This window comes from Ciconia boyciana, chromosome 12 (assembly GCF_034638445.1).
Source record: "Ciconia boyciana chromosome 12, ASM3463844v1, whole genome shotgun sequence".
Lineage (NCBI taxonomy): Eukaryota > Metazoa > Chordata > Aves > Ciconiiformes > Ciconiidae > Ciconia > Ciconia boyciana.
In genome coordinates, this window is record NC_132945.1 from 24,488,750 (window position 1) to 24,507,487 (window position 18,738).

General features: G+C 58.8%; 1 protein-coding gene across 2 annotated transcripts in view; it reads right to left on the reverse strand.

The window, feature by feature from the left end:
* Positions 1–18,738, reverse strand: part of MID2 (midline 2) — a 118,491-nt gene that overhangs the window by 21,570 nt on the left and 78,183 nt on the right. For both annotated transcript variants that reach the window (XM_072876629.1, XM_072876628.1), the window contains exons 4-6: positions 9,825–9,932; positions 1,133–1,281; positions 519–646 (exon numbers count right to left, since the gene is read on the reverse strand). In XM_072876629.1, coding sequence (XP_072732730.1) covers positions 519–646; positions 1,133–1,281; positions 9,825–9,932 — 385 coding nt within the window. The remainder of the gene's footprint in view (positions 1–518; positions 647–1,132; positions 1,282–9,824; positions 9,933–18,738) is intronic.

Genomic DNA, 18,738 nt, shown 5'->3' on the forward strand with positions numbered 1-18,738 from the left:
CCCGGACGAGGGCGAGAGCAGCGTTTAGCCTGTGCCACGGGCACCAAGGCAGCACCGAGAGGCCCAGCGAGGTCTCTGCCCACAGGAGTTCAGAATTTAGCACCAGGAGACCCACAAAAAGGGCAGCAAAAGGGAAATACTAAAGCATGCGGTGCATTAGAAGTACAATAATCGGTTAATTCACTGTTCCCTCTCTGTAACCTGCCCTCTCGGATCCTTATGGGCATCAGCCTCCTCTCTGGGTCGTGGAGACCGTCACTTTTCACGTGCTTTCTGAACTTCTCCACCTGCCCTCTGCGAGAGGCAGAGCGCAAACAGGAGGACGAGGACGCGTCACCGTCCTGGTGACAGCACGGCCTCTGCTCTGCTGCAGCTGACCAGGCACTTCTTACCGTTGAGAATGAGTGGCAACCTAGTTTGCTTTAAAATACGCCTGCCAGCCCTCGGCGGGCGCAGGGGAGGAGGGCTGCGGGGAAGGCGCGGGGCGCAGGCGGCGGGGAGCGCGCCTGTGCACTCACCGGTTAGATAATCCAGCCCCTCCAGCAGCTTCTTCTCTCTGGAAAAATCTAAAGCAAAGTTTTCAAAGGCATCATTAAAATTGATATCTGGTATCAGAACTTGAGAGGATGCAGTTGCCATGGCGACCCTGAAAGAAAAGAAGAGTCCATCAATACACATCAGGGTGCGTGCTGCTCCCGACACCCAGCAGCGGCGAGAGGGGGGATTAAAAGGGTGCGAGCAGCGGTGACGTTATGTGCCGTCAGGAAACCGGCTTGCACCTACTCCCCACTGCTCCTGCCCCAGGAGGGTGGCCCAGCCTGGGGACAGGACCCCGAGAGGTGGGAGGGCTCCATTCTTGGGGGGTCCCAGCCCAACTGCCCCCCGCGCTCCCTTCAGATCGGCATTTCCACCACTTTCCCCCCAGGGAACGACGTTTGCTCCCACAGTAGATGTTCAGCTTCGTTAGGACCTGCCACGCAACCGCTGTCCTGTGAGGGACGGGAACCCTGACCGGCGTTTATTTGAGGGCAGGAAGGCTGCAGGGGGGACAGGGTGTCCCTGGGCAGGGAGCTGTGACCAGGGGACAACTCAGCGACATCCCGTCGGTCCTGAGCCACGTGTGCCAGCTCACCTCTCGGCCACGTTCCTGGCTGTCTGCAGGAACCGCGCGTGGTCGTTCTCCTTCAGGATGTGCTCTGCCTGGTTGATAAGGACCGTCGAGCGCTCGAGACACTGCCGGCAGTTAGCGACCTGCTGGGCCAGCTTCCGCAGCTTCATCACCTGTGAGAGGAGCAGAGGGAAGCAAAGGTGCTCAGAAGCCAGCACGCAGCTTGAAAAGCACCGAGGAAACCCCATGCTAAACCGAGGGCTGCTCAGGGGAAGCAAGGAGCGGTGAAATGGCACGGAAACGTCCCCAGAGGCTCTGAGGAGGGAGAGCAGCAATGCACTTTCTGTGTTAAATTTCGCTTGCAGGTGGGAAAGCCCCAGGGGAAAAGCCTCCGCGCTGCTCTGAGGGTCCCACGCGTGATCGAAGCAGGAGAGCGATACATCCTCTCCGCTCCTCCCGGGCAAGCGCAATGTCATCCGCCCTGAGCCGGCTCTCAGTAGATTTAGCTGGGAGAGGAGCGTTCCTACAGAGCAATTCAGCACAGGGCAAAGAAACCTCGCACTGGCTTGGCCCCAGCAGAGCTGCTGGAAACCATCACATTTGCAGCCACAAATCGTTTTGCAATTAAAGGTGAGGTGCTGCAGTAAGACGGGACAGGAGAGTTACCCACAACACAGGGAAGCAGGAGGTGAAAAACCAGCCCAGGCATCAGCTTGTACCCAAAAATAGGGCACGTGGCTCGAAGGGGCTCTGCTCTGTCCCCACAAGTGTCCCGCAAGCCCTGCACAGCCCGAGCTCGGGGCCGGGGCTCAGGGCTCTGCTGTGTCCAGTGGGAACTCAGACTGGCCCGGCCACCGTTCAAAAGGGGACATGAAGTGACTCCAGGGAAAAGCACCTCTGACGCTTCGGTCCTTTCCCCGCAAAGCTCTGTGGAGGATATTTACTGGTGGCTTAAGACAGCGCTGAACAAGGCATTAAGGAATAAACAAAGAGAACAGGTTTGATGGCACCTCCTCTCTCTTCTGCAAAGTACTGGTGCTCAGCAGCAGCGAGGGGAGCACAGAAACCAGAAGAAACGTTATTGCTTAGGCAAAATCTCCGTGTCTCAGGGGAAGGCTGTGCTGGAGCACCAGGGAAAGCCCCTTTGAAACTCCCACCTCCTCCCTGCAGCCAGGGCGAAGCTAAAGGAAAGGCAGGCGCAAGCCCCAGGTCGTCCCTGAAGCTGCTGATGGATTGCGATGGTCATGTTTCTGTAGGGTCTGCTGAATTATGGCCTACAGCTCTGACAACAAAATAATCACGAGATGTAAGCCCCTTTCTTTCCCTCCTGTCTCTACGCGCACACACACACGCACACGTGTGCAGCCCCTGGCGCCGACTTCACATCAGGCTGCACCCAGGTAAAATTCAGTCACCCTGGGGCTCAGCATCCCAGCATCCCTTCGTCTCCCAAAAAGCACGGACGGCACCGAGCGCGATGTAAAGGGCTGGACACCCAGAAGCGATGGGGGCTTGTCAGAGACCGGACAGCTTCATGCTGGAAATGGGAAAACTCAAATGTGAGCCAGGAGCAGAGCAGGTCGGAGGGAAAAGGGAGGTTACAGAGGAGCCGACAGATTTTTGGGGTAGTTCTCCTGTTTAAGCTGGGAGCACAGGGGAGCTCAGGAAAGCCTGGAGCTGGAGGTGGCTGAGGTCAACACCATGTATTTAAAACCCGCTCTACCATTGCTGTGGCTGGCTGATGCTTTGTTGGTGCCAGAGACAATATTTTGATCCGGGAGGAGCGGTCCCGGGTCCTACATCGGCACCAACAAAGACACAGAAGACAGGAGGCGAATCAGCACCCTGGGAATTGCGCTGGCAGCCGTTCCCAAGCTGGAGGTAACTCTGTATCTGGAAAAGCATCTTGAGAGGGGCAATGAGGCACTTGCTAATGAAATATAAATTCCCACTGCCCTGTTCCCGCGTGCATCTGCAGCGAAGGACCCCGCAGACACCCAGGGGAGGGGAAAGCAAATTTCAGCAGATGGAGCTGGGCTGGGAGTACCTGAAACAGCAGATTCTGAAGTGATAAATCCCACTTCAGACCTCTGCCCTGTGCTCTGCAGCCGCATCCCACATGAGGCTCTCCTGAACGGCATTGCACAAATGTATCTTAAAATGAAACAAGCAGTCCTCCAGGAGCATGCCTGTGGCACCAACCAGAGAAATACCATTTCCTCTCACTTATTTAGCAGACACTTGCAACCGAGCGTCGTGCCGGACTCATCCTGGGAGGATGCAACGGCAGAGATTTAGCCGTGCGCTCTCTGCTCCATACGACCACCCCAGCTCTCCCAGCCCACCCCCGAAGGGAGCAGCCGGTACGTTGTGCTGCTCATCTGCACGCCTTCAGATTATTTCCTTGTTTCCTTTCTTTACCGAGGGAGCGGGGCGTTTTGCAAGCCTTGCGAAGCTGTTGTGACAGCGGCTCCCGGAGCTCCTCGCGTGGCAGCTCCTCACTCGCCGCCGCTGCCCTGCGTCCACCCCCCCGTCTGCGGTTTGACAATCTGTCAGGAAGCAAAAGCAGGAGCTCTCGGAGGTGACGGGAGGCTGCTCCAGCTGCTCTTCCGAGGTGTCAGCGCTGTCAGTGCATTTACAATTAAGTAGCGTGCTAATCCCCCGGCTGACAGCAGGGCCCTGCTCCCCGTGCATGGCTGCGGGCATCCTTCCACAGCCCCGGCACCTCCGCAGGAGCTCAAAATAGACAAGACCAAGTGTGAAAAGCCAACAGATGAGCTCCGAGGACCCCAAGCCAAGAAAGAGCCATGACTCTGCATCCTCCCCGAACACCTAAGGGTTTCCATTGCACCCTGCGACATGGCTGGGTGCCAGCCAATGGAGCCCCGTGGGACCAGCATGGCACCCACCCGGCTGCACCCACTCCAGCACCGGCCACGGAGCAGCATGCCAGGCTGCAGCCGGAGGGGACCTTGGGGTGAATCACCGGCAAGGTGAGGACACTTGGGCATCCTCCGGCCAGCGCTGTGAGCTCTGCAAAGGCACCCAGGGTGAGGCATCCCGTGGGAAGCACCCGCTGCGCTGCCAGTGCGGGCGAGGACATCACCCACCTGAGGTGAGGAAGCCCTTGGCTCCTGCCGGCTCCCTCCATTTGGCAGAAACCCCTGCCAGGCCCCGGCATCCATCCCGTCAGATTTCCTGCCCCCAGCCAGCCCCGTGCTGGCTCCGTGCAGGCAGCGAGGAAGCCCAGGTTAAACCTGGAAGGTGACGACGCCTGGCCAGGCAGCTGTCACTTGTCGGCAGAGGTGGCAGAGCTGTTAGGTGACCAAGGTACAAGGGAACCCTGCACACTCTCCCTCGTCCTTCTCCCAGGCTTTTGGAGGACATCAGCTCCCAGCCCCGTGTCCCCACAGTGTGATGCTGGGCTGCAGCATCTCCCTGCACCTGCTCCACCACCCGCGAAGATCCCGGATGGGGCTGACCGCACCACGGCCGCGGGCCCCAGCGCAGAGCTGCGAGCCCAAAAGCAGCTGGACGATGGGAGCAGGCAGAGGAGAGGGGGAGAGGGAAGGAGCCAGCCGAGCACGTCACCATGGTTTAATCGCTCCGCTCCCCCCACAGAGGCTCGCCGGCTCCCAGGCGCACAGCCGTGTACGCGTGCAGGGCTGGCGTGCCGGGGGCCGGGAGCAGGACCAGAGGAAGCAGGTAGTGCTGGTTACGCCGCATGACACTTGGATTTGTTGCCACCGCTGTTATCAGGACCAGACATGCAGCCTGCTTCCGCTGCAGCAAGAAGTCACGGGCTCCGACTTGCTGTTGACTTAACGCTCACATGTAGTTTGAATTACAGCGATAGCAAATAACGCTGTGAATGCAGAAACACTCCTGCCAGGGCCCCGCAAGCTGCCACACACCCAGCATGCCCCTGGGGTCCTCCTGCCAAACCTGGCCTCGTCCCCGCAGCCCTGGCAGCATCCCCCCCCCGCTCCCACAGGGCTCGAGGTTGTGTGCAAACACAGAATCACAGAACGGTTTGGGTTGGGAGGGACCTTTGAGGACCATCTAGTCCAACCCTCCTGCCACGGGCAGGGACATCTTTCACTAGGTGAGGTTGCTCAAAGCCTCGTCCAACCCGACCTTGAACACGTCCAGGGATGGGGCATCCACAGCTTCTCTGGGCAACCTGCTCCCGTGTCTCACCACCCTCATCGTAAAGGATTTCCTCTTTATGTCCAACCTAAACCCATCCTCGTTCAGTTAAAAGCCATTGCCCCTTGTCCTGTCGCTACAGGCCTTGGTAAAAAGTCTCCCTCCGTCTTTCTTAGGAGCTCCCTTTATGTATTGCAATGCCGCAATAAGGTCTCCCCGTGGAGCCTTCTCTTCTCCAGGCTGAACAACCCCAACTCTCTCGGCCTTTCTTCCTAGCAGAGGGGTTCCAGCCCTCGGACCATTTCCGTGGCCTCCTCTGGGCCCGCTCCGACAGCTCCATGTCCTCCTGGTGCTGGGGACCCCCGAGCTGGACGCAGTGCTCCAGGGGGTCTCAGCAGAGCGGAGCAGAGGGGCAGAATCCCCTCCCTCCACCTGCTGGCCACGCTGCGGGTGATGCGCCCAGGACACGGTTGGGCTGCGAGCGCACGTTGCTGGCTCACGTCCAGTTTTTCACCCACCAGCAGCCCCAAGTCCTCCTCCGCAGGGCTGCTCCCAGCCCATCCGTCCCCCAGCCCGTGCTGGTGGTGGGGATTGCCCTGGCCCAGGTGCAGGACCTCGCACTTGGCCTTGTTGAACCTCATGAGGTTCACACGGGCCCACCCCTCCAGCCTGTCCAGGTCCTCTGCATGGCATCCCGTCCCTCCAGCCTGTCACATCCACTGCCCAGCGCAGAGCCGGCTCCGAGGGCCTCCTGGCCAGCAGACGACAGAGGGGAATTTGGTGGTGTTTAAGCCTCTCCCAGTACAGCCGTCCTTTACTCAGCAGCGGGTGGGCTAAGAGCCCCCGTTCCCCTCTGTGCAGCCCACTGAGGGTTTGCGGTCGCTGCTGCTAGACTTTGCTGTAATTAGGGCTAGTGGCCTGGCTAGCCCACAGGGCAGGTGCTCAGGGCACATCAGTTTTTGAGAAAAACCCAAAGCCCCCAGTCTTAGCGGTGGGACCAAATACCCAACCTCTCCCTCAGGGCAGGAGAGCTGGCACCTGGCTGTAGCCGAGGGCCGCACCCTCCAAAGAGCCAAGGCAGCCGGGTGCCGCTTTCCCCTCCTGATACGCCATGAGCAGCAATCACCCCTGAGCCGAGCTCTCCTGCCTCTTCCCAGCACGGCAGGGCGGAAAGCGCGGCTGCCTTGGGACCCGGCCCCTCACCGAGCCGCCCCGCTGCACCTCCCACCTCGGAGGAGAGCATCCCTCGGAGCCCCGGCCCACCCCCGCGCCGCGCCCGGGCAGGGCTGGGGGAAGCCGTGCGAAGAGCAGGGAGTCGGCTGGCTTACGGGGTAAGACACGGGCGAACAGCCAGCGATACAGCATCGGAACAATGGCGGGGGTCACCCCACAGCCACCGCCCTTTGCTTCTCGTGCCCTTCTTGCTTCTGGGCGCACTGGTAAGATCGTTAGCGAGCAAGAAGATATTGGCTGGGATGAATGACGTCCACACAAGGGGGTCAGACAAGCGGCACAGACCCGTGACAGAAAGCGCCATGAGGGCCAGGTCTGAGCAGAGCCCCGGGGCCTGGGGGGATCCTCTCGGCCTGCTCGGGAGCTCTGCAAGCCCCCAACGCCCCAGCACCCAGACTCGGGGACGGGGAGGGCGGCCGCCCCAGGGAGCGTGCCGGGGGACGGTGCGGGGGCACTGGGCAGGGAGCAGCACGCTGCAGCGAGCTGTGCCCCGGTGGCGCGTGGCAGGGGGAGCACGGGCTCGTCTCCGCTAGCAGCAGGCAGGCACAGCTTAAAATGGCTATTTGCACAAGGAAGCGATTCTCCTGCTGGGGCTTAATGGGCTGATGGATGGTTCATTTTATGACCAGACTTGCCAGAAAAAAATTACCAAAAGGAGAATAAGGAAGATAAATAAGACGACTTTTGTTTCAAGGGAGGACTCGGCGAGCTCTGGAGTAGCTGTCAGCCTCAGGCAGGGAGAGGCAGGAGAGCCCCTGCCCTTGCCACGATCGCTCCCAGAAGCCGCTGCCGTGCCTGGACCCAGCTCTCCTCGGCCACATCCCCGCAACGATCACAGCCTGCAGCATTAATCCCGGGCAAAGCCTCCGCTGTGGCTAAGGGAAAAGGAGGTGCAGATGCGCTGGCCCGAGGCCAGCCAGGCTGGGCCGTGACACCAGCACCTGCAGTGCCCCGAGCCGGCGCCGTGGCTGCTGGCATCGGCCGGCCGGATCCGCGCCGTGGCAGAGGGCTCTTCAGGGCAGCCCAGCTGCCTGCTTCCCTCCTGCTCCTCCTCTCGCACCCTCCCTGACGATTTTCTCTGCCTCCTGGGTCCTTCCCACGTATCCCCACCACCTCGGTGCCACGTTCGCCACGGGGTGCCGCCCAGTCTCATGGGCGGTGGTATCTGAGCCCCGGCAGAGCACGAACCTGAGCCCTGCAAGGTGCGAGCCCAGTCTGGAGCGGCACGTGGGCTCCTCAGTATCTAATCTCTGGTGGGTTTCCAAAGACGTGTGTGTGAGGCATCCGGAAAGAGCTCTTTTTTAGGATTACTCAAAGATACCTAAAGGCTGGGCATGGTTTCCTTACGTCAAAGGTGCATTGCCCAGGAGCATGGCAGGCGTCATCCTCTGGGCACCCTCGCCTGGCATCCCTCGCTCCCACCCATGACCAAGCGCGAACTTCAGGCTGCTGCTCTGGTCCTTCCATCGCTGCCTCGTGGAGGCAGAGGAGCTCCATCTCACAGCTACCAAAGCAGCCCTGGGATGGAGCAGCCAATTCTTCCCAGGACTGCACTCCGGCGGGAGACAAACCGCTGCCTCGGCATTTTTGCCTCCATAGACTTTCCTCTTCAGGCCCAGGGCTGCCGTTCTTTCCAACGCCGCGCAATCAGGCTGCTCCATGCATCCGTTGGGCCATTTGTCAGGAAAAGCAGCCCAGAACAAATGGAAAACCAAATGGCAATTCAGCAGGAAAGCAGTATTTCTCACTCCGCAGTCGGAGCGCTTCAAGCCAGCCGCAGTCTCCAGCGCTTCCTCCTTTCTTTTGTGTTTGGAGCTTTTTAAACTCTCCAATGTTTGTGTCTGGGGCTCCTCGGAAAGGCTGCTTCCCGTTCACACTTGGAAATTGTTGCTCAGAGGTGTCGAAAGCAATGGAGGGAACCTGCCCAGCCTCCCTGCAGGCCAGCGCCAGCAGCGCAGGGGGCTGCAGAGGGGCATTGCAGTGCTGCAAACCCGCATGTTTCCACCTCCAGCCCCATTTCACCAGCAAAGAGGCTTATTCCACTTTCCAGGTAACTTTGGTAAGCAACCCCAGTCCCCTCCCCGACACTGCCAGTACCACCGTCCCCACATCCGTCTCCCACTGGTGCGGTGCTGGGTTTGCAGCTCCGCGGGCACGAGCTCGTTGCTCCTACCCTGGCAGTTTATAAGCAGCTGAGCGTTTCTCCTGCTGATGGTTTTGGGCACTAATCGGGGCCTCTCTCCTCTAGCCAGCTGCCCATTTGTAGGAAAATAACATCTTTGAGCCTTCCAGCTCCCTGCCAAGTACGGCTGAAACTGGACAACATGGTCAAAAGACGTTAAGGGGAGAGGGTGGGAAGTGAGAGGCAGACAGACAGATGAACGAGCAGAAGGCACCGTTACATAAAATATGTTCCCTTAAGTGGCTGGAATAAAAGCACGCATTTTAAAGCTTCCACTCCTGCCGAGGGTGCCCGAGAGTCGTGCTAGTTGGCTCTCTTGCATACGCACGTGGCGCAACCTGCTCCCAAACCTTTGCCTGCAAAAAAAAATCTGTATCTGGGGCAATGGTGCTGCCTGGCTTAGCTATCGGCACTGTGACGGACGCAGAGCTGGACCCTGACGCACGTTCAAGCTCAGTGAGAAAGGCAAAGGGCTTGTGCATGCACACTAAACTCCTGTGTGCACCGCTCAGAGCTACAGCGGATCCCTCCAGCCTCTCCCCATCGCGTGGAAACCACCAGGAAAAGCCAGGACACCTGGAACCACTGGAGGAAGGGTCCAAACACCCCCTCCAAGAAAAGGGCGAGAAACCAGCTCACCTACGGCTACGCTGCAGCGCAGAGCATGTAGCCTCTCCTTTATCTGCAGTGCAGGGCTCGGATGGCCCTTCCATATTAATTCTACATTATTATATTAGCACCGCAGTGTTAGAAAAGCCCTGAGGAAGCTGTCTGGACTGATCCAAGCAACTGCACCAATTTGTCATGCTAATCAATGCGCCTTCCCTCCTCCGGCCACGTCAAGCACACGCCTTGTCCTTGGCGGAAGAGCCCTGGGGACAGCAGCAGCAAGGGACACCCGGACTCGCACACCGTTTGGGGCGGCAGGGAGATGAAGCTGTGTGCGCCGTCGGCTGCCCAAAGCAATTCCTTCACGGGCAAGGCAACGCACGCCACTAGCAGCCCCTCTGCGTGTGGCTGGGACATCCCAGCACCACGGGCTGCTGCACTGCTGGGCTGTCCCCAGAGAGGAAGGACAGACGCTGCAGCGGCCACCCCACGGGCGCAGGAGGGGACCCTCAAACCCCAGATGCACGAGCTGGCCCTCCTTACCTTCGTCTCCTTGATCTTGACAGCGATGACCTGCTTGCGCTGGCGGATGATCTCCATGAGCTCGTCACACTCCTCCATCAGCTTGGCCTCATGCATGGCTGTGTTCACCTGGCCAGGAACAGCAAAAGTACACGCCGTTAGGAGGGACACGCTCGTCCCTGAGCCCGGCAGCCTCGCGGCTCTCCCAGCTCAGACCGGGAGAGATGCAAGATATATCCTCCGTGCTGGGTCCCGGCTCTGCCGGCTGCCGGGGGCTGAGCCAGGCAGGAGATAACAGCCCTGCAACGCCGACAGAAGCAGGCTGGCTCACCTGCATCCATTGCCACTCCAGCTGGAGGAAGGAAAAGGGCCGGAGAAGGGTGTGAAGCCCTCCTTGCTGCACGTCCAAGGTCGGCGGTGGGTGAAGGGGCCATGCTGGGTGGCTTGCGGGGCACAGGCTCCTCCGTAGGTGCTGCCCCTCCCCGGGACCCGGGGCACGGGCTGCAGGGAAGTGGGAGCCCGGGAGCAGCAAGCCCCTGATGCCCAGCCTGGCTCAGCCCTGCCGGGTGCTGCACCCCAGTCACGGCTGCATCACTTTCCAACAAAGCCTGGGTACCCCCGGACAGCGCTGACACCCGGCGCTGGCCTGCGCCAGCCCCGCGCAGGGACGCTCAGGGATCTCTCCGCCTCCCTTCCCTGGGCGGGCGGTACGTTTTGGGGTGCTCCCCACAGCCACGGCTGCACAGCCTGGGCTGCTCTCGGCACTCCCAAGTGGCCCCCATCCTCCCTTCAGCCGTGGGGCAGCTGGAGGTTATCCTGCCCTAGCCGTCCTGCTTTGAGTTGAGCAGCGCAGGCTTCTTGCAGAAGCAGCGAGCTTTGCTGCCCTCTCCTCCCGAGCAAAACTCACAGCTCTCTCACGCATCTACACCGAGGCCGTGCCCGTGTGCTAGTTAAAGCCAGAAGAGGTTTAAAAACGAATGCGAGCACCCTGCTTGGAAGAGCAAGGGTGGCCGTGACTTCAAAGCATCTGCAAAAGCGAGACCAAAAGCAACCGTGTGGTGCGGGCGGAGGGAGCGAGCGCAGGCAGAGCCCGCGGGGCTGCACGGCTGCAAAGGGCGCATCGGGAAACGCCGTGTGGGGCCTTAATGAAAGGGCTGAACCAGCTCGAGGCAGCAACAACCACGGGCAAGCTGGGCTGGTGCAGCCACCCCGCCTCTGCTCCGGCCGCTCGCTGTGCCGGGCTGCAGCCCCGAGCTCTGCAGCGTGGTGCAGGGCCGCGGGGAGGACAAACCTTCCCCCTGCGGGTGCTGCAGGATGCTCTCGGCACGGCTCCAGCACCTCCTCGGATGCAGCTTTCAGCCCACAGAGCGGGGAAGCTGGGCAGCCGCTGGGCAGGCCGCGCCGGTGCTGCCAACCCGACAGGCAGCCCCAGGCTCCGTGGACGCCTCCATTACCCTTATTTTCAGCCACAGCACAGTGCTTACAGTGCCTGGTGGTCACAGAGCACTCCTCGGGAGCCCCTCTTTGAGCAAAGCCTTTTACAAATAGCCATCTTCCCCCTGAAAAAATGAAAAAGTACCAGATGCTGCTGGCAGCACCTGCTGCTCTAAAAAGCCCCATTTATTCACAGTGCAAAGGTTTGGCAGGATGCGTGCCCAGACCACAATAAATCTTTAAGCTTTCTCCAGCTCAAGGCAAATTTCTTACTGCGCTTGCAGTTCACTTCCTAAACCGGGGCACCGTCCCCTAGTGGATTTTGCTCTGGGCTCACGACGAGGGGAGCCTGATGATGCTCAAACCCATAATCTCCTCCCTACACCGTCCCCTCCTAACCACGGTTCCCAACGAGACACGCAGCTTCGGCTGGACCGGCCCCCAGCGGAGTAACGGAGCGAGCATCAAACAGCATGTTCATGATCACGACCACCTTCCAGACTGCTGCTATTCCTTCCTCCCTAACCTCATTCCTGGTATTTATGGTTCAGTGGCAGAGAAACACAACCCGTTACACGGCACAACCAGTTCTTCCTCCCACCCTGCCCTCCAGAATCGCTGCGCCAAGAGGAGGGACTTGAGCCAGGAGATGAGCAGACCGCGTGTAGACCTGGGCACCGGAGTCAGTCCCAGTGGGGGACTGAAGACGACACACTCAGAACGGCCAGAGCTTCCCAAAAGTCACCTTCAGGTCTGATCAGCTATCGCAAACCACCTTGTACACGATCTGGCCTCTTCCAGACCAGGTCTGGTCTCCCTGTGGCCTCTGCCACGTGGACGGTTGGCCAAGATGATAATTTTGCTGCTTAGCATCTACCAGAACATGACCACAGGGAGATCACGTATGCTCTCCCTCCCCTGCTGACCAGCAAGATACCCACTGGCCAGGCAGGGCATTGCCGGCAGGCTGTGTGGCTCTCAACGTGCTTTTGGGGAAGGCAGCAAGGAGACACTATAGCTCCTTGGGCATGAAGGGACGGATGCTGCAAACAGGGGAGACCAGCATGTGTGGCTCCTCTGGTTTGGACTCTCGAGCGACCGATTCTGAAGCTTTGTTCTGGAAGATGCGACTCAAGATGGTCTTCTCACCCTTGGAGAAGGGACCAGTAAACCCTCAGCACCCCAGGCTAGAGAGCCGCGTTCCCTGCTGAGACAAGGGTGGGGGGCAGCGAGAGAAGGCAGCAGGACACGGGGGTGGACTTGTCCTGTAAGACTTCAAAGAAGAGCAGAGAAGCCTAAGTAGGAGATGCATTGATGGTCTCCTCCTTCATAGATCTCCCAAGGCCGTCAGTCCTTCTGCACAGACATCACTGCTGCGGACGCAGGAGCCGTCCGTGCCCAGCCAGGCTCTGCCACGCAGGTGCCAGGCGTGTGCCAGGTAGGATATCGGTGACCTCAGAGAGCTGGGCCCTCGCCAAGGCGGTCAGGAGCTGAGATGCTGGAGGATTTGTCCAAATTGCAGCTTCTCCAGGCAAACCCGAGCTGGCGCTGCTGGCAGGAAGGTGGAGCGTGTGCCCTTCGGAGAGGTGGGACGGTTCGGATGCAGGCGGGGGGGTCAGCAAGCTGGGGACATGGGGGGTCCCACCCTGCCCCTCGAATGAGCAGAGGTGAGCACGGTGCCAGCCCCAGGCGGCAGAAGGAAACAGCCGCTTGTTTCTACAAAAAAAGCTGCATGTGTTCTGCTTAATTTAGGCTAATTAATCCCTGCTGGACCCCCTTTTCAGGATTCAAATCCACAGATTTTTTTATTTATTTTTTTTTAATTTTAAAGCTGAAAGGCAGGCATGCAAAGAGTGCAGTGAAAGCACAGGCAGAGGTTTCAGTCCTTGGGGGGATGGACAAGCAAGGGGGGATACACTTTACAGGAGGGGAATTGAGCCCTAGCACTTACATTAAACAGCGTACTAGAGAACATAAATAGGTTTTCTTCATTCTGTACTCTCAAAGCTATGTGAAACAGCGGAGAACTCTGAAGGCAACCCAGTGTTAAACACATTTGATACAAGATCTTTTTTTAAACCCGGCCAGCAGATTATGCAACACTGAAGTGGGAGACAGCTGATGGTCTGCAAAGATAACTCCACTGAGAAAAAACAGCGGATAATCTTCCAAATCTGCTGCAAGGTAGCAGAGGGGGGAAACCAGAGCCAGGGTTTGGAGCCTGCAGCAACCTGTGCTGGCAGCAGCAAAGGCGACAGCGCTGCCTTGCAACCCAGGCTGTCGCAGGGGATGCTGGCAGCCCAGTCGCCCCTCCAGGCACGAGCGCAGGCAGAGGTGGCCATCACTCGCATTTCCCAGGCGCACAAAATCAGGGCTGCTTGCAAGTGTTCGCAGCCCCGGTGCTTGCTGTTACCAGCAGGAGGGAGCCCTGGGTGCCAGGACTGCAAAAACAACAGCGTGGGGAGGGTCCTTTAGCAAGCACCACGCTCCCCCTCCAGCCTGGCATGCCACGCAGAAATCCCCGGCTCCTGGTTAAATTAATCCGAAATCTGAAAGCCCACCCAGGACAAGAAGTCTGCAGCTCAGGCAGCGCTCACGCTCTGGGAGAGTGAAGGCGGATGAAGCCGCAGAGGCCACCACAGTCCCTCTCCCCAGCTGCCTTCCGTCCAAAAAGGAACGTCTCCAGGCCCAAAGTGCCAGCAGAGCACGGAGGTGGGATTTCAGAGCAACACAGCTCTGCTGGCAAAAGCCCTGGCTCAGGCACAGCCAGATACTGGCCAAACCACTTTTTATTAGGATGACCTAGTTCCCAGGTAAATGCTGCATTTGGGGGTAAAGACTCAGCGGGTGCTACAACTGTAGGGAAGCTGGGCGTGGGGGAGAGCTTTTAGACATAAGAACGGGGGAAAAAAATACTTCACCCTTCTCAATGTGTGCGTGGGGGAAATGTGCTAGGGACAATACAGCCCTACAATAAAAAGCAAATGGTAAAACTCAAACCTGGAAAAAGCTCACGCCGCAGCTCATGGAGGGGAGAGGAACATCACCTCAGCCCGAGACAGACCTCCTCCTCCACACCCAGGCAGCAGGAGCAGAGGACCCTACCCCACCCCCACAGTGCTGCCACCCCCAAAACCGTCAACAGGTTTTTGTCTAGGTAGCAAGGCAGCCATGCCCCAGGGGACACGCACCAGTCTGCGCCAAGGCCAGCCCTGCGGCTGCCACGGCACCGAGGGCCACCACCCCGCCGTGCAAGAGCAGCTACGCAGGCAGCATCTCCTACTGTCCTCCCCAGTGGGGACATCGGGGTGGGTACCACCTCTGCTACCCACCCTGGTATTTTACAAACTCGGCTTCTTTGTAGGGTCATTACCTGCTCTCTTTGGTCCACGTTTCGATCACTGTTGCAGGATTTGGTCCCTTCGCTCTCTCTCAGCAGCAGCCCCCCATGCACCGTACAGGAGGGACTCACTCCTTGCAACGCCAACGGGCAGCACAGGCTCGGTGCCCTAGGGACACGTGCAACGCCCTTCTCTGGAGTGCCTCCCTCTGCACCTCCGGGTGCCGGTGGCACAGTTTCCCGGACATAACGTGGGTCTCGCTCTGCCCATCAAGTCATGTTCCGAGTGTGTTGGGATCGCCTGTGTCCACCTATATGCAATGTCCACAAATCGCTCGAAAGCAAAATCCTCTGCATTCAGACTCGGGGAAGCGTAGAGGGGCAGAGAGATTTTCTATTTCACACGTTAATGTGCTCTCTGAAAAGGTGCCTCTGAAGAGCAGGACTGCATATTCAGTGAGGCTGAGAAATGTATTTCAACTGTTATTTTAAGCAGAAGGACTGACAATGCTGAAAACTCCTAAACTAGGTAGAAAACGACAGCCTAGAGGTCTGAAACTTCCAGAATCAGCAAGAAATACCAAATAGCTTTCAATTCTTCACAGGTCAGCTCATACAGATGCTAGCGGTGGATTCAGAGGAGGAGGAGGAGGTTTAGAAAGACATCCCATCATCCTGGCACATCCAGATGCATCCCTGCTATGGAGCAGGGTGGTGGGCTCTTGGGCCTGGTGGGCTCTTGGAGTCAAAGCGTGACCTATAAGACCAGTGAGTGCCGATGACTGTCACCACGGCCCTGCAAGGACATTCTGGCTCCTTCTCTGCCTGCAAGACATCCATTTGCTATCTATTTTACCACAGTCACTCCAAACCCGCTTAGCCCTGGGGGAAGAGGCAGCCCAGGAGAGACACCTCCGACAAAAGCCTTTCCTACTGCAGAGCCAAAAACCCCTCTCCCCACCACGACACACCGGCAGAGAGAGAAGCAGGACAATGCGAGAGATGTGGGAGCATCAGCGCAGCCACACTCGGGAAGGCCAGCAGTGCTGCAAAACCCAGGTGTGATTTTTCTGCTCTTTATTTCGGCACTGGAAACTCAAGAGCGCGTCTCAGCTCCTTCCTCCTTGCGTACTGAGCTGCGTCCGACGGCGGCTCGCAGCTGCTGGTGGCAGGCACGGCACTGCTGGCACTCTTTTCCTCTCTGCAGATCATCAGGACCTCATCAGGACCAGCAACAAGGACCTTATTTAGCGAGCAAAGAACAAAACGCTGATGCTGCCTGCAGGAGCCGCGGGGGTCAGGAAGCACCTTCCCGGCCTGGGAGCCCCAGTCGCTCTCGGAGGCGGAAGGTGAAGAACAAGCTGCAGCTCTCCGTGCAAATGCATCCCCGTGTGCTTCGCTACGGGCAAACGACTCCAGGCAGCACAGGCAGCACCCCCGCATCCCCGCCGGCCGCTCGGCCCACGAGGCAGCGCGGGGGAGTCGCGCGGGGAGCCGCAGGGCTCGCACGGCCCCCAGCAAGGGCTGGAGAGACCACGGGCGAAGCTGAGAGCCACCACGTTTGCTCAGGCACTGGCAAACCCCCCCGAACGCACGTCAGCGATCCCTGCAGCAGCCTGGTGGTTTTATTCTCTGGAAAGGTGTTGGTTCAAGGAACCGCTGCTTAATTTAGCAACCAGAAGTTATCAATAGCCCATTAAGAAGAAACTAATTGCGACAGCCTCTTTCCATGTATCACTTCAGTAAACAAAGCTGCAAATTAATTTGGTATTAATTGGTATGTGCGCTTTGGAACAACAGTAAGGTATTAACCGCCTTCTTCCTCTCGAATGTTTTCCACAGGAGTGCATCGCTGATGAACTCCCGACTCCGGAGCGGCTGCCAAGAGGCAGCGTCAGGCTGCTGGCACCGGCTCTCCCCACGCACAGCCCGCACAAACACTTCCCTGGGCAGCGCAAACAAGAGATGCCTGATTGCACACCGGGAACACAGAGAGTTTTATAGATCAAGTGGTCAAAGCAGCAAGGTCAGCCGAGTCCCTTTCTTCAGCAGGATTAAAGGTGATCTCTCTTCCTCCGATGCTTTCTGTAATCCCGTCTACAAAGCCTTTCCCACTTGCCGCTGGCTTAAGCCTGAACGTTGCTATTCTGCTACAGAAAGCAGGGCACAGGCAGGAGAGATGGCAATCGCTGCCTCTGACAGCAGGAGGGATGCGGGGAGGCAGAGTACGTGTGTTTGGGAGGAGGAAGGACAGCGGGGAAGAAGACCGGCCGCTGCAAACCGGCAGAAAGGCTGGAACTAGCCTTGCCCTGCAAGGGGAAGCTGCTGTCGCGGCGAGGATGGAGACAGCATCCCCGCCTGAACCAAGGGGCTGGGGACAAGTCACCCTGCCTGCACTGCCACAGGGTGAGGCTACCCTGAACCGAGAATGCAGTAGAGAGATGAGGAGAAGGGCTTTAACGAGCAGGGTGAGGTTCAGGGTCGGTGTCCCGTCCCGAGGAACGGCAGCCAGGCAGCAGCCTGCGGAGAGGGCTCAGAAACTACATGGGAGACACGGGTGCGAAAATGGCAGCACAGCCCTGGGATACAGAAATGGGATTATAGCCCAAGACAGCCACAATAACCCTTTCCTCTCTCCTCAGAGCACTGCAAGAAGAGCAGAGCATTGCTCCGGCCGGGGAACCGCACCAGTTCAGAGCACTGCATCTCCAAGAAAGCATGGACAAAAAGGGGACAGTCTGGATTGTAAAGAAACTGCGAACTGTGCTGTGAAGAAACTTGAAAAGAACCCCAATAATGAAACCATCTCAGCCCAAAAAAGAGAAGGGAGGATGCAGTGTCCGCAAGTATGTTATAGGCTGCTGGAGGATGAGCAAAACTTTCCCCCTGTGTCCGCAGCAGACAGGACGGGGCAGAGAGCTACGGGCTGAAACTGCAGCAGGAAAGCTTCAAGCCGGACTTGGTAAAAACTTCCCGGCACGTAGGAGCACGAGACACCAGAAGCCACGGGAAGAGGCAGCATCTCCATCGCACGCTCAGGACTGGGTGGGACAGCCATCGTCACGATGCGCCTCGGGACAGGCGCCCATGGGGGACGATCCCCTCCAGCCCTCCTTGTCTGGGACCCTCCGCTTCCGCCTGCGCGTCACGGAGCGTTTGAGCAGCTCAGGGAAGAGCAGGATGAGGGATTCTCCCAGGGTTTCTGCCCCGGCTAGCAGCAAATTACACAGCAAAATGGGAGTACAGCAGCTGGAGGCAATGCCTGGACGTCCTCTTTTTACAGCAAAGGTCAGGAAAACACTCTCGTGCTAACAGGAAAATAAGGCTATGCCAAAGCGCCGAGGAGGAGAGAGACTCAAATGAGCCTTGGTTTCATCAGCAGGCTCAGCCTCATCAGCATTGCGCTGGGTGCCTCACCACGCAAAGGACCTTGCTCCCAAAGGGCTTCCCCAAATCACACCTGACCCCCCCTTTATTCCCTTGGGAAGAGGAGTCCTCGTTACCAGCCCTGGCTCACCCAAGCCCTGCGCGAGATGTAGGCACATCCTTCTCCGGCATGAAAGACTTGCCCGCAAACATGGCGCGGCCCCAGCTCACCGATGGTGGACGCAGCAGCCCTGGGGAGCATCAGCGCCGGGAAGGACAGCCCCTGCGCCCCGGAAGGGAGGGCTGCACGGGAAAGCACCCGCCCCAGGCCTGCAGAGGGGAGGACCGTCTCGCCCACCGTGCACCCAGGTGCTCCCACGTCGCTGCCTGTGCCTCTGTCCCCCTCTGACCTCCGGGCTGACTCCAGCTGCTTGGCTTCGCTCCCGGGACGGGGATCTGCTACAGCCAAAACACATCCCCGGTGGGAGCACACCCCACCCACCAAATGCTTGGAAGCAGCTGTGGGGATTTTGTATCGCCTCTTTGCCAGCACCTGCAGACACCCATTGCTTCCCTCTGCTCCATCAGGCTGCCGAGAGGACTCTCGCTCAACCCACGCCAGCACGGTGGGGTCCCACCCTCTCCTTCCCAAGAGGAAACGGTTTAAATATAATTAACACAGTACAAACACCCCGGGGCTGAGAAGGACCCCTGCGACAGCTTCCACATCTGCCCGGGCAGACACAGTTTTGATACAAGCTGCAGCTAAGTGACCACGACGCCCTTCTCGGGCCG